The 15,879-nt window shown below is 41.4% G+C and overlaps 2 protein-coding genes across 5 annotated transcripts; one reads left to right on the forward strand and one right to left on the reverse strand.

Annotated features, from left to right (window-relative positions):
- The first annotated feature begins 2,457 nt into the window (after positions 1–2,457).
- Positions 2,458–10,720, forward strand: LOC140764378 (protein LATERAL ROOT PRIMORDIUM 1-like). 4 transcript variants are annotated; one of them, XR_012105031.1, is made up of 4 exons: positions 2,458–4,108; positions 4,204–4,626; positions 4,944–5,058; positions 9,702–10,720. XR_012105031.1 is itself a non-coding variant. In XM_073102928.1 (3 exons), the coding sequence occupies exons 1-2, from the start codon at positions 3,439–3,441 to the stop codon at positions 4,581–4,583; spliced, it is 1,050 nt and encodes a 349-aa protein (XP_072959029.1). In that variant the 5' UTR covers positions 2,458–3,438; the 3' UTR covers positions 4,584–4,626; positions 9,702–10,720. The 4 variants fall into 4 exon arrangements, 3 of the variants coding, with proteins under 3 accessions (XP_072959029.1, XP_072959028.1, XP_072959026.1); XM_073102928.1 differs by lacking the exon at positions 4,944–5,058; XM_073102927.1 differs by lacking the exon at positions 9,702–10,720 and having other exon boundaries at positions 4,944–5,244.
- Positions 10,721–10,867: 147 nt separating this feature from the next.
- Positions 10,868–15,276, reverse strand: LOC140764377 (phosphatidylinositol 4-phosphate 5-kinase 6-like). Its single transcript, XM_073102924.1, has 8 exons — positions 13,866–15,276; positions 13,137–13,301; positions 12,852–13,017; positions 12,636–12,752; positions 12,337–12,530; positions 12,115–12,221; positions 11,934–12,027; positions 10,868–11,614 (listed from the first exon to the last, which is right to left on the reverse strand). Exons 1-8 carry the CDS (start codon positions 15,086–15,088, stop codon positions 11,326–11,328), a joined length of 2,355 nt encoding a protein of 784 aa, XP_072959025.1. The 5' UTR covers positions 15,089–15,276; the 3' UTR covers positions 10,868–11,325.
- Positions 15,277–15,879: the final 603 nt, after the last annotated feature.

A 15,879-nucleotide genomic window follows, 5' to 3' on the forward strand; every position in this document is an offset into this window, starting at 1 on the left:
CACCTTGGAGTCCTGTTAGATTTTTTGTGATTCAAACCCTTAGACCCTTGCTATACCTCCAGAAATGATTTAGGGATTCTCAAACTGGCTAAATAATCAAATTATTTCTTTTTATATCTTTAGAATCTAATTAAGCTGACTCTTTAAAAGATTAAACCAAACAAGGCCTAATTAATTTTATTAATTTTCTTTTTTTTTTTTTTTTAGTACAAGAGGTGGGTTTGATAAAATAATATCACCGTGCTCAAACTAGCATCGGTACAGTGAGTAATAGAATTGTTATTTCTAGTGGTGTGGTGTGTAAACTTCTAACAGTAAGACTAGCACAAATATAATTTGAGCAAACGTTGACAATACTAGAGATATCGATGACTGTATTAACAACTTCGAGAAGATCGTTGAAAATATAAACACTTGAGTTGGTAGAAAAAAGCAAGATACCCCGATCGAATGGATACATATTGATCCAAGCACAATCAAGCTTTTTCAGAATATATCAACCCTGACGATGAGAGTGGGTGGCCATGGAGGAGAGCTGATCGTAAGGTAGCAATTGCTTCAATTACCATAGGAAGGAGACAATAATTTTTGCTTGAAAAATCTAATTATCTATTAACTTTCATATTACCGAGAGGGTGGAGAAATTGTGAGCAAAGTTAATTAATCGAAATATAAGAATATCAGGTGATAATCTATGCATCCAAAGTAGTCAGTAACTCAGGCGATCGATGACTGGAGATGCTGGTAAAACAAAGGAGTACGGATAGAAAGAAGCCCTAGCCCACATAAAAAATTAAGATGCTAAGAGGTAACCAACCCCCCATACACCTCTCTATATGATGTTCATGATTTATAATAATCATGGCTTTTTATCATAAAATGGTAGGACACTAGGACTCATATATGTTGGGCTCCATCTTTTATTTCTTCTAATTTTAAATATAATACAGAAAAAGATTGACGAGGACATGAGAATCTATACACTATGTGTTTGTTATGTTTTCCATCACGAATAACTCGTGCCTTTTGCAGCTTATAATTAGAACTTATTTTTTAAATTAATAAATAATAATAATCTCTAAGATGTACGTGAATCATACATAGTCCACGAAAGAAACTTGTATCTGTCGTTGAATTTTTAAAACTAATTGATGTAAGACAGTAAAATGACACGGTGTAAAATGCAATAAGCACATAACACAGGGTTTTAAACAAAAAGAAAAAAATTTAATAAAGAGAGAGAGAGAGAGAGAGAGAGAGGGAGAGAAGAAAAAGGAAAGGGGGATGATGGGTGATGAGGACCACGGATTCAAAGCTCGGTGCTCTAAAACCCACCGCTCTGAGACAATCCAAGCTAAATTTACGGAGGTGGTGGAGCGCAGATGCGAGGTCCGTACCGAGACCCCCCCCCTCTCTCTCTCTCTCCCCCCCTTCCCACCTGTGGGCCCCCACACCACCAATAATTGCATTCAATCTCCTCTTTATTACTCTCTCGTATCTACCAGCCCCATCTCTTTCGCTCGCTCGCTCGCTCGCCTAATTTTGCCTTGTCACCCCTCCTCAAACAGGAGATGAGGAGCAAACAACGATTCAGATGCTACCAGGTTACTACTGCATTCACAGTCACAGTAGCTACACTTTGATTGATTTGACGGCTTTCGAGATGGAGATTAATTTTTGTTTTATCCATGCTAATGCTAGTGATGAGTCGAACCGAAGACTACTACAATATGTTACTATATTATATTATTATCTGATACAAAGAACTGGGATACATAGAGTCAGCCGGAGCATGGCTGCGTGTCCAATCCACACCAGTAATCGTCATGTCAGAAGAATTGTATAATAAAAAACTTTGGAGGGGGAGGGGGGGAGGAAGAAAGGAGGAGGATAGGTGCGGAATTCGGGTAGCATAATCTAGTGGAAGTCTCGTGCTTATCTACTATAATTGCAAGACAATGGCAATAGTAGTTATTTTTTTTGGGAGGGAGGGGGGCATATAAATTATAAAGTAAGTAGCATGCACACAAGAGCCGGGCTCTTTTTGCTAAATGGCACATAGGGTCGTTTCTGTAAATAGCGCAGCATGAAAGCTATGGCATATATTCCAACCCTTTCGTGTATTATTTTAGAGCTCCATAGGCACGAAAGCGCGTGGAAAAGTGACATAAAAGAAAGGGGAAGTAGGGGGAGGGGAATTTTCACCGATTGTATTTCAATTTAAGTGTAAATTATACTTTGTTTTGATCAGATATGCAAAAAGTCTAAGCTAGAAGAAGTATATAGATGTAGGCATTTTATTTAAAAAAAGAGAAGGACAAATTTGTATATAAAAGTAAAGTGAAAAAATATAGGGTGACAGGAGTGAGCCAAAATAGAAGAAGAGAGGGGAGGGGGACTGGGACTAGTAGTAGATCGGCAGGTCTTGGGTGAGCCGAGAGACATCCGGGGCTTGGCTTGCTGTAATACACGTGGCCCATCTCCATTGCCTGCTGCCCACCCAAGTCGTCTAGTTCGATTATTTACCGTGGACGTCCTTTGCTTCTTTACTACGTGACACGTGACACGTGACTTAGGCGGAGGATAACAATAAGGCCAATATGAGAAAGAGGGAGGAGGCAATACAAACGGGAGAGAGACAGCGAGCAAGAACGAGCCGAAAGCTGAGAGCTTATAGCTTTTAACGTAGCAGCAGCAGCAGGAGTAGCAGCCGCTGCTGCCAGAAGCAGAAGCAGAAGCAGAAGCAGAAGCAGAAACAGAGAGGCAGGAGTGAGACAGAAGCCTGCGTAGAAAGAAACAAAGAGAGAGATAGAGAGGTAGGGATAGAGAAAGACATAGGAAAAAGAAAGAAAAGGCAAGAGGAGAGATCCCGATCAGAAGGAATTTCAGAGTGTCTCCCCCATTCTTCTCTCCACTCATTATAATTATTAGTCCCGCCAAATATTTACACCAGGAGGAGGAGGAGGAGGAAGAGGAGGAGCAGGAGCAGGAGCAGGAGCAGGAGCAGGAGGAAGACAGAAGAGAAAAGAGAAGAAGAAAAAAAAAAGAAAACGAAAACGAAAAAAGAATCACCCATACCCATTAACCACCTACTATGGAGGAGGAGCAATAGCTGTGCAGGTAAATCATAGGAGCGATTTGTAGCGGAAATTGAGTAATAAATTCACTTACCCTTCTTAACTACCTACGAGGGTGGCTTCTGGGCGGCGGTTCCCATCCGATACTGGCGCCTTCGCGGACTGGGTAGCATCTTCTGCCACCGGCCGCGGCGACGATCTCTGCCTCGGATTCAATGCCGGAGGAGGAGGCGGAGGAGGAGGAGGAGGAGGAGGAGGAGGGAGCGGGAGCGGTAACCCTACCGGCGGCGGTTCCCTATGGGGTGGGACGGGGTCGTCCGCTTTGAACCCGAGGCATGCCCTAAATTACGGGATTGCGGATATGGGAATGGTCGGCCTCCGCGATGTTCTCGTCGTCGCCCCCGCCGCCTCCTTCCACCACACGCAGCACCATCACCACCATCTCCACCACCATCACCACGATTCGTCCTCGTCGTCTTCCTCAGCTAATCTCCTCTCCTCCTCCGACCACCCACTTATTCCCCTCCTCGCCACTGCCCCTTGCCTCGTCGATCCCGACAACCCCAAATCCATCCCGGGGTCCTCCGCCGCCTCGGGGATCCAGTTCTGGCAGCCCCAGCCCCACCCCGGTCCGCCCCAGCAAAACCCTAACCCTAATCCCAATCCGACCACCACGATCTCTTACCTCGGGAAGCCCGTCCCGAATCTCGAAGGCCCGGGAGTGCTCGGCGGCGTCTCCACGTGCCAGGACTGCGGCAACCAGGCCAAGAAGGACTGCATCCACCGCCGCTGCCGCACGTGCTGCAAGAGCCGCGGCTTCGAGTGCTCCACCCACGTGAAGAGCACGTGGGTCCCCGCCGCCCGCCGCCGCGAGCGGCAGCAGATCGCCGCCGCCTCAGCATCCGCGGCCTCCACCTCCGCCCCAAAGAAGCCGCGCCTCGTTCCCTCCCAGACCACCACTTCCCACACCTCCACCTCCAATACTACCCCTCCTCGAAGCTTCGATACCAGCTCCAGCCATCACCAACAAGGTAACGATAAGCTCCCCAAACTTATCCCGTGTCTATTATCTACATACTCGAGTAAGTACTTATCGAATTCCTTCCCTTCCCGCCCTTTGGTTTAGATGCAAGCTTTAGGGAGAGCTTGCCGCGGCACGTGCGAGCGCCGGCGGTGTTCAAGTGCGTGCGCGTGACGTCCATCGACGACGGGGAGGACGAGTACGCGTATCAAGCCATGGTCACCATCGGTGGCCACGTGTTCAAGGGTTTCCTCTACGACCAAGGAGTCGACGATGGCCAAAACCACGACCACGACAGCGTCGGAAACGCCGACACCACCGTCATTCCCAACATCTCGGAGCTCCACCTCGGCGGCGGCGGCAGGAACGGGGGCGCCACGTCATCGTCTCAGATGCTGGCGTCCTCCGACGTCTACGGTGCCGGGGCGTCGCAAGGCGGGGGTGGGTTCCTTGGAGTTACCAACTTTGGCAACCCAATAAATTGAGCTCTCTTTCTCTCTCTTCGCAAGTACTTACACGAGTCCAAAGGTTCTATTCTTTTTCTTATTAAGCTCTTCATCATGTGTATGTGATCATTTATGCATGGTGGCCTATGCCCATGTTGGTTTCACCTATTGTTCTTGTTGTTGTATAACATATGCGTGTTCTTATACGACTCTTTAGCTTCCTCCTCCTTAAACTGCTAACTTCTTCTGTGTTCGACATTTCGCTTCGTTTGACTGATCTTTCCTTCCTATAGAGCCAATCCATCTACTATTATCATCATGCGATCTTGTTGGCTATATAAGTTCTTCGATCTCTTGCGTGGGTTTGTTTCCAATCTGATAATTTTTAAAAAAGAGTAGGTGTAGATAGGCATGCGCTGTAGAGCATCTCATTGGAACTTGCAACGGATTGACGCTTTCACCATCCGACTGTGTTATAGTGCATGTGGTGGATGACAACTCTATTGCTACGCTGGTAAGTTTAACTATACTTGCTGCTTTACTCCTTACCTTTACTGAAGGGCGCAATGTATCATACGAAAGCATCGTCATTTTGCCATTCCCAATAGTTTGTGCAATCGCATTTATTATATTTTGCGTGCGAATCCCATCAAAGGATGTGAGATATGTTGCCTTGATATTATTGGCATTTTGCTATTCTATGTTCTAATACTCATCTGTTTTTTTTTTGGGGGGGGGGGGGAATATGCTTGTTCTAGTCACATTGAGGTTGATTTTGGACCTTCTGGATACTGTTTAAATAGTTTAAAAAGCATTGATGGAAAATGAAAGAAGAGAACACATTGATGGTGCTACTGGATCAAAGCTGAGTACTTTCACATGGTACTTTATGGACCTTTGTACGATGGACTACCATCATGACATGCAAGGGTATAAATTTTGTTTGGTAATCTACATAATTATTTGATCTTAAATGGTTTACCTTTCCCCAACTTTGTTCAAGGTTTGGACGGTTCCACTGATGAGTTGATTTTCTTTAAAAATGGAAATATATACTTTTTTTAGCCCATCTAGGTTACATTCTCTTTGACTGGCCTATTTTTTGTTTCCTTATTTTGCTTTTAGGGCATAAACTTCTGATTTAATTCCTGTCTAGTTATATAGGTTGCTATAATTTGAAACATAGCATAATCATATTCTTAAAGTCCTTCCATTTGTGCTTGTAGTATATATGCATGAAATAATACCGCTTCTTGCACCATTTATGATGATTTCGTGATCGAATTTAACAGTTTGCTGACTAGAGGCACCATTAATAGTTAAGGGTAGTACCTCATCCGGGTTAACCTATTATTAACTATATTATAAAGTTAGAATTAATTAATAAATATTCCTTATCTACTTAGTATATATCATCATTTTCTTATTTTCACCTACTCATCGTACTATGTTGATTGCAAATCATGTACAAGTTATCTTTCTTGCCATTTGGTGATAGCTTAACAAGTATGAAGAACCTGTTGAGTTAGAAGAACCCGTAATAGTTTGAGTAGATTTTTCTCTCTTTTGTAGTTATAGTGGATTGCCAGACAGCGTAGCTTGATTGAGGGAAATGTCATAGGCTACCTATTGACACTCGATATGTAATATGGTTCAGTTTTTAAGTTGTAGGAATTCTGCTGTAAATTTTATACAATGGCATTAGTTATAGAGCAACTTTGAATTTGATCATTAAATTTAGATTGCTTTTCTAGATCAAACACTTTTAAGGAACAATTGTGTAAACCATTTATCAGTTAGCACTAAGCAGGTTCGAAGCTTATTGCGCTACGTGGCTAGGATTTGAGTTTGAGCTGGTCTTTTAAAAATGGTATAATATGTTTCCAAGACAAACTGATATGTCTGCCTATGAGAGTTGTCTTTCTCATTAATGATAGTATCATAACTATTTTTTAGGAAGGACAAGGGGTCAGACCTCATAAGCCTGTTCCGGTTCCCTACTTTCTATTATTTATATTGATGGGTGTGGATGAGGTCACAAATCCTTGTCTATCATTTATCCATGTGCCCTGGATAGAGGCCACATGTGATAAGTTATGTTGAAGATGTGATCTATTATCTATCTTGTTTATTTGCTACTTAATATTTTAAGCTTTTGGGTTAATTGGTTATCTCACCATTGTTAGTGTCATTTACTATAGTAATTCAAATTATCTAATAAGTATAAATAAAGTTTGAATGATGTCTTTGTTGAATAGGTAGTATTTTTTTTTTTCCATTTATTTATTTGTGTTCTCTTGAAGGTTCATACATGCAAAATTCTTTGGCATTTAGAGATAGTAAGATACTCATTATTTTTAAAACTCACGAGTGATAATTAATTACCTTTATATCACTTCATACTTTATTTGAAAATCTCCAATTGACTAATTTATGTTTCTAAAGCTGCTAATTTTGTAGATCTCGGCTTATCTCAAGTCCATAACTATATAAAATGGTTTATAGATGTTCCCAAATTTTGTTTGTTTAATAATTAATAGTTAACAATGACAATCATCGTTAGCTCGATAAAGTCAAATTGCATTGTCTTTTAGGGTGGTTGATTTATGTGTGATTTCAGCATAATTTGTGTAGGTACTGTGATCACTGAACTGACTGGTAATATTATTACTATCAAATTAATTTTCTTGTGTAGCTGAGTCTAATCGCATGTAAATTGCACAACTAATTGAATCCCTTATTTTGTTTCAGTTAGGATTTATTGATCTAAAGATAGGCTCCAATTTTAAATATGCATGGAATTTGTTATAGTATGGTATAAACACATTAAGAAGACTCTGATCAACGTAAATTTCTAACATCTATGTGGTGCTTACTTGCTATTGGCAGCTGTTTTATTAATATAGCTAGGGACAAGTAGATATAACTGACGTGTTTAGAAGTCTGTTACAGGAAAATAAGTATTTCTTGAATCCATATAATTGTTTAGAATGTATTGTGTTTATCAAGATTGATTGAGGGTCTGTTATCCATTTCTCTCGTTTCCCTTGGTTTGCTTTGACTACATATCGTTGATATCTCAAAAATGCTTCCTTTTTTCCATAGAAGGACAATCAAAATGACCCTAAATATGGAGGAATACTTGTGAGAAATATGTTCATTCTGATTTTCTTTTTCAACATCTGTGGAGTCACTCACTCTTCATTGTCTTCAAGTATAAAATTCTCTCCCACTTCCTCTATTATTTCCTGTCTTTTCTACTTCATATTCCTCTTATGTTGTAATCTATTTAAACCTTGAAGATTACCTTTATGCCGTGCAAGGCCCTTGAGTTCACTTATCCACAGTCGTTGCATGTGTCCAGAACTAGGTGAGACATTGGTCCTTACAAAGTTACTATAGAGTGCTGATAACAAATCATCTATTGATTCTTGAATACCATGAACTTGTAATTTGGACAGACTAAAGAGTACACATGTTTGAATTAGTTTACTCCTGGATTTTATCATGTATCGAAATGTGATTCTTTGTAAATTGCATTTTGGTAGATGCCATGTGCATTGTTACACTCCAGGTTAACTTGCACATTAGAAAAACTCACACTTATTTCTTACATGTAGCCTTGAACTTTCTTTTCTGGTGGGTTACAATATTTATATGTTCTGTTACCTTTGAAGCTTCTTGATTCTCTATTGCAGATGTGAATTTCCTTGTAGAATACAAGAGATAATGCAACATACATTAGTGGAATGATTGACTGCTAATAATTTGGACAAAACATATTAATAAACTATGTTCTGGATGAAATTTTATTGTTGGCAGAGTTGACTATGCTCTTCTGGTTTCTCTTGTTGAGTACTGAAAGTGTTATCTTTAGTTAGTGTCAAAGTAGGTACTTTTGATGCCAAGAATTGCACTTGTAGGTCTAGGTGGAGGCAGATTTACTCCTAGAAGTAGTGGGAGTGTGGGAAGGAGGGACTACTTAAGTATGATAAATTAGACTTTAATGGTGACCTAAGCAGGATGTATGCTTGTACGACTAGTAATTGTGTTGTGGTATTTCTTTAACATAGTTGTGAAGCCAAGTTGCTAGTGTATAGTTTGTTCTCTTGTCTGTAAGCTTTTTAAGTTTTTACCTTTCTTTCTCTTGCTGCTGATCTCTTACATGTTTGCAGACCGAACTTTATGCTTATTTAGATATGTAGTAAATTTGCAAACTACCTATCTTTATTTCTGTGCAGATATTAGTGTCTGTAGGATTCTTAGCTGTGATTACAAGTGCTTAATAATCTCTTGTTTGATATCTACTGGTGGATCTCAAGCATGTATACTTCTGCAGGAACTTATTTAAAACTTGCCAAGAATATTTTTTTTATGTTTTATTTATGCTTAATAAGTCATATTTGTTTTTAAATTACTGTCTGTATCCTTGAAATCCGTTAGGACCAGTGGGGTTATTGAGGCTGCATTTCCTAGGTTAAAGATAATTCTGGATCTCTCAATCATATTACATGCAGGTGCACAGTTCTCTCAAAGTGATTGAAATTCAATTTAGAGTTGTATTGTTTGCTTAGGTTTGTTAAGAATGATTATGGCACTTGAGCTAAATGTTTAATCCTGTTTGAGTTACGTTTGCATGATTGTTGCTGCTGTACTTATCCATCGTCATGATGAGATGATTATTTAATTGATGTTTGGTTTATGATAAATAGAGAGATGAGTATGATATGTCCATAGTTTTCTCGTAGATAGAAGTTTTCTATTGAAAGATCTTTGTCTGGATTATATTTATACTAGTTATCAAATCATGTCTTCTTGTGAACCGTCCGACTGCTCGCAGTTTGCCCTTTTCTTTTCTTTTAGGAGTTGTGATTATTTCTAGTTTAGTGCAAACAATGATCAATTCATGATATTTATTATAGGATTATATTCTTGGATTCCCTTCTCATTTGCTCAATAAGGATATACTATTCTTGTCGTATGAATTCACTCCTGAGTGGAGTAATTTGAAAAAATGGATTGGGGAATTAAGGAGAAATTATTTAATGTTTGCTGTTATAATAAAATACTTACTGTCATCGTGATATTTCTTGTGATATATTAGGTTTTCTCCATTTGGCTGGCCACTATGATTTTATTCGTCATATTGAACTGCAGAACTAGGTCGAGTAGCTGCCGGGTGTGTATGCCAATGTAGCAGAAGCTGAGAAGATAGATTTGAATAGAAGACTGCATGCATGGAGGAAGGCTTAATAAGTTGTGTTGATAAAAAAAAGGTGCATTTATACTTACACACATACCAAGATTATGATGAAGGTCCTAAATTTCTCAAATGTTGCATACTAGACTCAATATTTAGGGGAGGAACTAGATTCCTTTATTCTAGTGCCAGAAAGTAACCAAACATAAGATTCCTTGGGATGGTAATATTTGTGACATGATATTTGGAAGGTTAATTTACTGTTTGTTATAGGTCCCTTAAGTATCTAGCCTACAAAAGATAACTGGGTTTGTAGGTTTTGGTTATAGTGAACACTAGGGACACCATTTCGCCACGCCTACTTGAGAAATCAATGGTTCCTATTTATAGCAGTAGCATGGGAAGGAACACCATCGATTCCAACTTCAATGGTGCGCTACCTTTTCTTGACATGGTATTCAAATGCTAAGGTAACAATAAATGCTCTCCTGATGAATCCTTGTGCATTCCTCTTATAATAACGTCATATTGATGCTATATTTCTGTTCTAAGTTCTTCGAAATAAAGCAACTGAAGAATAATAACCTGTGGGGAAAATGAGTAGGAATGAGTGGAGCAAGTTGGTAAACTAATCTTTGTTATTGAAAAGAAGGTGATGAGCCTATACAAAGCTACACAACGAGATTAGTTTCTTATTGATACATAAGTTACTTGAATATTAAATAGGCCACGGTGGGCCAAATAAAAGGCAATATGAGGCATCGAAGGTTCACAAGTGATTAATGCCTGGGGTTTCGTTCAATATTGCCTCGTTGTTCACGAGTCAGTGTCAGGTGGGCACTACACTGCAGGTGACAGTCTAAACTTTGCCTGCTTCCCATGTCTATTTCCATCTCACCTCCAGCAAAAACTGTCATCATCACGAATTGGCCAGACTAAAAGCTAGCTAACAATCATATGGCAGAGCTACAAGACCCCAGAATAAAGTAATCTTGTAGTCAATGAAAGCAGCCAGGGACATCAGCCCTCTTTATTGCCAGAAGCCCAGTCATTGACGCCATTATTTCATCTGCATGCCATCTGCAAATAGGTAAAGCACACATCCAGACCTGGTCGAAAGAGATACTGTACAGTGTCTTTTAGAATTACATCTTCAGCTTTCTAAGAACAAAACTGATTACAAAAAGAATGATATCTTGTACATATTACCCTCAGCTAAATCATTTACAACTATGAATCAGCTTGCGCTCTCAATTGTTACAAACTTCTATCTATAGGTTTAGTAAATATGTAAATGCTATCTATATGAGTATACATTTAGTTGACTGTATAGATATCTTCATATTTAAATGGAGATGAGAACCAAATGGTTCATTTAGACGACAAGCGCACCTCGTGCCGCTCTGATCATCCATCGATCCACTCGTCGAGAGTGGCTTCTACTAGACGCTCTGATCATCCATCGATCCACTCGTCGAGAGTGGCTTCTACTAGATGTTTCCTCTCTGATGCAGAAAAAACTATTCTGAAGCTAGCTCCATTTTTACAAGCCATGGCAGCGCCGTGCATCTCAGGGCTCTTTCAGGTGTCCTCCGAGAAAGCTTTGAATATGAAGTCGTGGAACCGCCTTGAATACTGTTTTGGATCAACAGCTGATATTGATGTCGGGTCATAGTGAATAGACTTGTATGCATGCTCTAGCTTTTTGCTGATATCATAATCTTGGAGTATATCTATGATTCCGAAATATAACACCACTTCATAAAATTCCCCTGTTGGTTCTCCAATTAGCTGGGAATCATGATCACTCCTCCTAACTGTCAGTACAGCCCTGGCTGGCATGTTTGCACCGAGTTTGATCATAGCCGACCTATGACACACAGCCGTATGTTGAGGACGTAGATTCTTACTTGTTTATCTCACATTTCTTATATGATAAAGAATTTAATTAGCAAAGCGTACATGCAGTTTTTGATAAAACTAACAAATAACTTTTTCGACAAGAAATCAATACTGATATGATTTAGAAAAGCAATAGTGTAAACTTCGGATTAGTATGTAGTCGAGTAATATCACTAATGATCACGATAATTATAGTCTCAAATTTCCTCTTTCTCATGAACCACCTATGTCGGAAATCGAAGAAAACAAAGTAGGAAATTTTTTCCAAAACAGAAACTTATAAGCACCTGTTTGGATCACAAAGAAACTGGTCCGTGTCTACTCTGAGAGGACAAGGTCCATGAGGATTTGTTTGTCTTGTGTTCTCAGCATCAACAGTACCTTAAATAAAGACAGGATTATCAGCAGCATGCATACAAAAACTAAAGAAAGAATTGTAATATAAGGCAACACGACTTTAGGATCAACCTTCAGAAAAATGCATATCTCTGGCATCTCTAAAGTGTACGCCAACCAAAAGGCTGTAATCCATGATTCTCTCATGTTCAAGAAACTCGATATCCTTATTCGCTTGCCTATATGAAAAGCATGTTTTACATCGATCAACATGAGAGGACTCAATGCTAGAACTCCATAGTGATAATAAGCTCATAATAAAACAGATTTGGAGACAAAGCAAATTTGAACTACCTCTGAAATTCCTGGAACCATGATCTTGGCAGTCTAAATATGAAATTAAGATCAAGGTCCTTCAGAGTTGTATACTCATTAATCTCTGCCTCAGGCTTATCAGTCATTCGACCATGAGAAGATCCTTTCAGATCAAAACGCCTATGAATAGCATACGTAGAGCAGAATAGATTCCCCATTATAACAAAGCGTACCTGGTTAATTATATACAAGACATACTCAAAATGCAAAACAGAAAATATCGTCTGTCTGACATCATCTGTATGACGTTACACTATTGTATGACAGTTACTTCTAACCTTCTTCTGGGAAGTCCCAGTTAATTTGACGCAGTGCAAACCAAAGAATTTGGTAACCAAAGTACTCTCAAAAGAGCGGACATGATTATAATAGGCTGGAAGCATCCTCAGAAGCACCTGTACAAGGATGAGTGATGTAAAAAGTCAGCCAAGGAAATTGTGGTCTTGTTGCGGTAAGAAGGTTGGCAAAGGAACAATTCAAAACTCAAAACCTACCTTTACTTCAGCCTTCTTCATTGTCTTAATCATGTAGCGATCGTCATTTGTGAGGTAGAAGAAGCTTCCACTCTTACCAGGAGATGAAAGTTCTCGAAGGGCGTCATTCCCACAGAGTGATATCATGTAATCAGCTGCATCAACCTTGAAAAGTTTGCGGAGCGTCCTATTCAATGCATTTCACAATAATATCTATAAACAAGCCCAAAAAAGATTTGGAGAATGAACCAAAACTGTCATTTATCATGAACACAAAGGCAAAAGTTGCATGTCTGAGGACCTAACCTAAACACCACCGGGCAGTAATCCTTCCATTTAAAATCACAAGATTGATGTGGGGGTGTATATTTTGATCCTTCAGGAGGGAACTTTGTCCATACTTTTTCCTTGGGGTCAAAGGCTGATGTCTTCAGATCAAGTGTTGTTGGACCTTGTTTTCCTACAGCACATCTGTTCCACCATACCAAGCAAAAAAGTGGTGACAATTCTGCTCAAAGGAAATAGTAATTATGAAATTGTCAACTAGCCAAGATGTATAAATTACATTATAAAAGTGGTCCAACACTGCTTCTTATAACAATTCAATTTTGGCATGACCAAAATTCAATCTTCTTTACCTAGCATGGAGTCAGTGTCATAAAAATGGTCCTACACTGCTTCCTATTAGAATTTAAAGGAGATCCATGTAGGTCTCTAAACCAAGGAAACAGAAACCAATCAAATGAAACCTCTATACTTGCTAAGAATTAGGTTTTTTTTTTTTTGCAATATGAGACAAAACTAGCACTTTCCGCTTACCATTTTTATTTTGCCTGACATGCAAATACATGCAAGGTGATCGAATTAGCTATAGAAGAACATAGACCATCTATGATAGGTAAGAAGACACAAGAAGAATTTATCACAGAATAAGATCATTCTATCTCAGAATTGACTCTGTTTCCAATTATATCAATTCGTACCAAAACCCTACCAAACCACCACAAATCAAACCAACTACGGGTGGAAATTTACCTGATCCCAAGCTGTAGATTGAGCATGAGCTCATAATTCTTATGCCCCTTGGATATCGTCTCCCCCTGCTTCTTCACCGCCGTCGGCAGCGGCCACCTTCTCTTCTCCCCCTCATCCGCTCCCATCCCCGCGCTCAGATCCTCCTCCACCTCTCTCCCACCACCCACCGCCGGATCCGTACTCCCATTAACAATGTCGCAAGTTATATCACCGTCCGACTCCCAGATGCAAATCCGATCAAACCCCTTCTTTCCCGACCTCACCGTCAACCAATTCATTGTCTTCTGCGACGGCAGGATTGAGACCGCCTCACCTGCTGACACCTTGCATTCGGGCAGCTCCGTCGCAAACACCTGGCGTGGGTCCCTTGCAGTCGGTGATGATGAAGCGATCGACGGGTAATACGCTCCTTTTTGCCTCACTTCGCCGGATTCCTTGCTCCACTCCCCGACGTAGAGGCTTCCGTCCGCCCAACGGAAGCTTCCGCTCCCCCGCGGCGATCCTTCCTCCCACCCGCCGTCGTACTGATTCCCATTAGCCCAAACTAGGGTTCCCCGGCCGTGGATTACTCCGGCGCGCCACTGGCCGATGTACTCGGTGCCGCTGGACCAAACGTATCGGCCGTTTCCGTCTTGGAGGCCGGCCTTCCATTCGCCGGCGTAGAAGTCGCCGTTGGAGTAGGACTTCTTCCCGGTGCCGTGCTTGAGGTTCATGGACCAGAGGCCGCGGTAGGTGTCGCCGGAGGCGGAGACGAAGGCACCGAAGCCGTGCATGAAGCCGGAGAGGAACTCGCCGTCGTAGGCGGCGCCGGAGGGCCAGGAGAATTTTCCTGAGCCGGTAGGCTTGCCATGCCTCCACTCACCCTCGTAGACGCATCCGTCAGACCAGAGGTACTTGCCGGTGCCGTGTGGCGCGCCGGAGCGCCACTCGCCGGAGTAGAAGTCGCCGTTGGGGAGGAGTCTCTCGCCGGAGTAGCTTGTACCGGTGGCGGAGGTACTGGTGGAATCGTTATCGTCGGCGACGGATGAGGTGGTGGCGGACGAGGAAGGGGTGTCGTCGCCGGAGGAGGTGGTGGAGGCGGCGTCGTCGGTGGTTGGGACGACGGACATGGGAGTGAAGATGCACACGCGGCGACGTCCGGGTGGGTGGGGAGGGTGTGCTTGCTGTTGAGCCTTCCGCACGGTGGACTCCCACGCCTTGGCGCGGTGGTGCTCTTTGTACATTATATATATACTATTCCCTTCTCTCTACTCCCTATACTTCTCTTCTCCTCTCCTCCTCCTCCTCCTACCACCCATTTCTCCAAGGATGCTTCTCTCAACAACACAAAGAAGAAGGAGAGAAGGCAAGGCAAAAACAAGAGACAGAGACAGAGAGAGAGAGAGAGAGAGAGGAGGAAGAAGAGACGAGAGCGATGCTGGGGAATGAAAGGCAGCACCTAGCGTTTCGCTTTTCTTTTTTTTATTTTTTTATTTTTTTATTTTTTTTTTGTCGATTATTTCCAAAGGGCTAAAAAGCAAAAAAGCCCAAAAAGAATGGAATGGAACAAGGCTGGCTTTAGTTTCCCGTCACTTTTGTTTTTCAGTATTTCCTTTTTGCCAATCGCCACCTACATTTTAGTCTTAATTACAAACGAAACCCTTCTCTCTTCTTTCCACGGGAATGGAGAAGGACAACCAAGGGAGGGTCAGTCTAATTTTTACTTTTTTGGGGGTTGTCATGGCTAATGATTCTCGTCCTCTTGCTCCTAGATTGGCTAACAGCCCCAAAGCTCTCCTACAAATGGAAGGAGGGGGTAGCAAGGCAACCCCTACTTTCTTGGGTTCCTTTCCTTTTGTCTCTCTCGTAGACTTTGAGGGTGGAAATTGCAAGAACTCTGGAGTACTTATTAGTAATATAATTTGATATCTGGAGGTAAAGTGAAAAAGGGAGAGGTCGTATATCTTAACCACTAATGGTTGTGGCTGGTTTGACCGGTTCAACGCTTCCCGGGTTGCACAACGCATAAATTATA

The sequence above is a fragment of the Typha angustifolia genome, chromosome 8, assembly GCF_048772165.1.
Source record: "Typha angustifolia cultivar Huaian chromosome 8, ASM4877216v1, whole genome shotgun sequence".
NCBI lineage: Eukaryota > Viridiplantae > Streptophyta > Magnoliopsida > Poales > Typhaceae > Typha > Typha angustifolia.

What these genes read in the sequence shown, in the direction of transcription:
- LOC140764378 (XM_073102928.1), top strand. Translation starts at nt 3,439, where the DNA reads ATGGGAATGGTCGGCCTCCGCGATGTTCTCGTCGTCGCCCCCGCCGCC. An exon ending in CTCCAGCCATCACCAACAAG is followed by an intron (nt 4,109 to 4,203) that starts GTAACGATAAGC and finishes CCTTTGGTTTAG; the next exon opens with ATGCAAGCTTTAGGGAGAGC.
- LOC140764377 (XM_073102924.1), bottom strand. Translation starts at nt 15,088, where the DNA reads ATGTACAAAGAGCACCACCGCGCCAAGGCGTGGGAGTCCACCGTGCGG. An exon ending in AATCTACAGCTTGGGATCAG is followed by an intron (nt 13,302 to 13,865) that starts GTAAATTTCCAC and finishes ATGGTGGAACAG; the next exon opens with ATGTGCTGTAGGAAAACAAG. An exon ending in CTGGGACTTCCCAGAAGAAG is followed by an intron (nt 12,531 to 12,635) that starts GTTAGAAGTAAC and finishes ATAATTAACCAG; the next exon opens with GTACGCTTTGTTATAATGGG.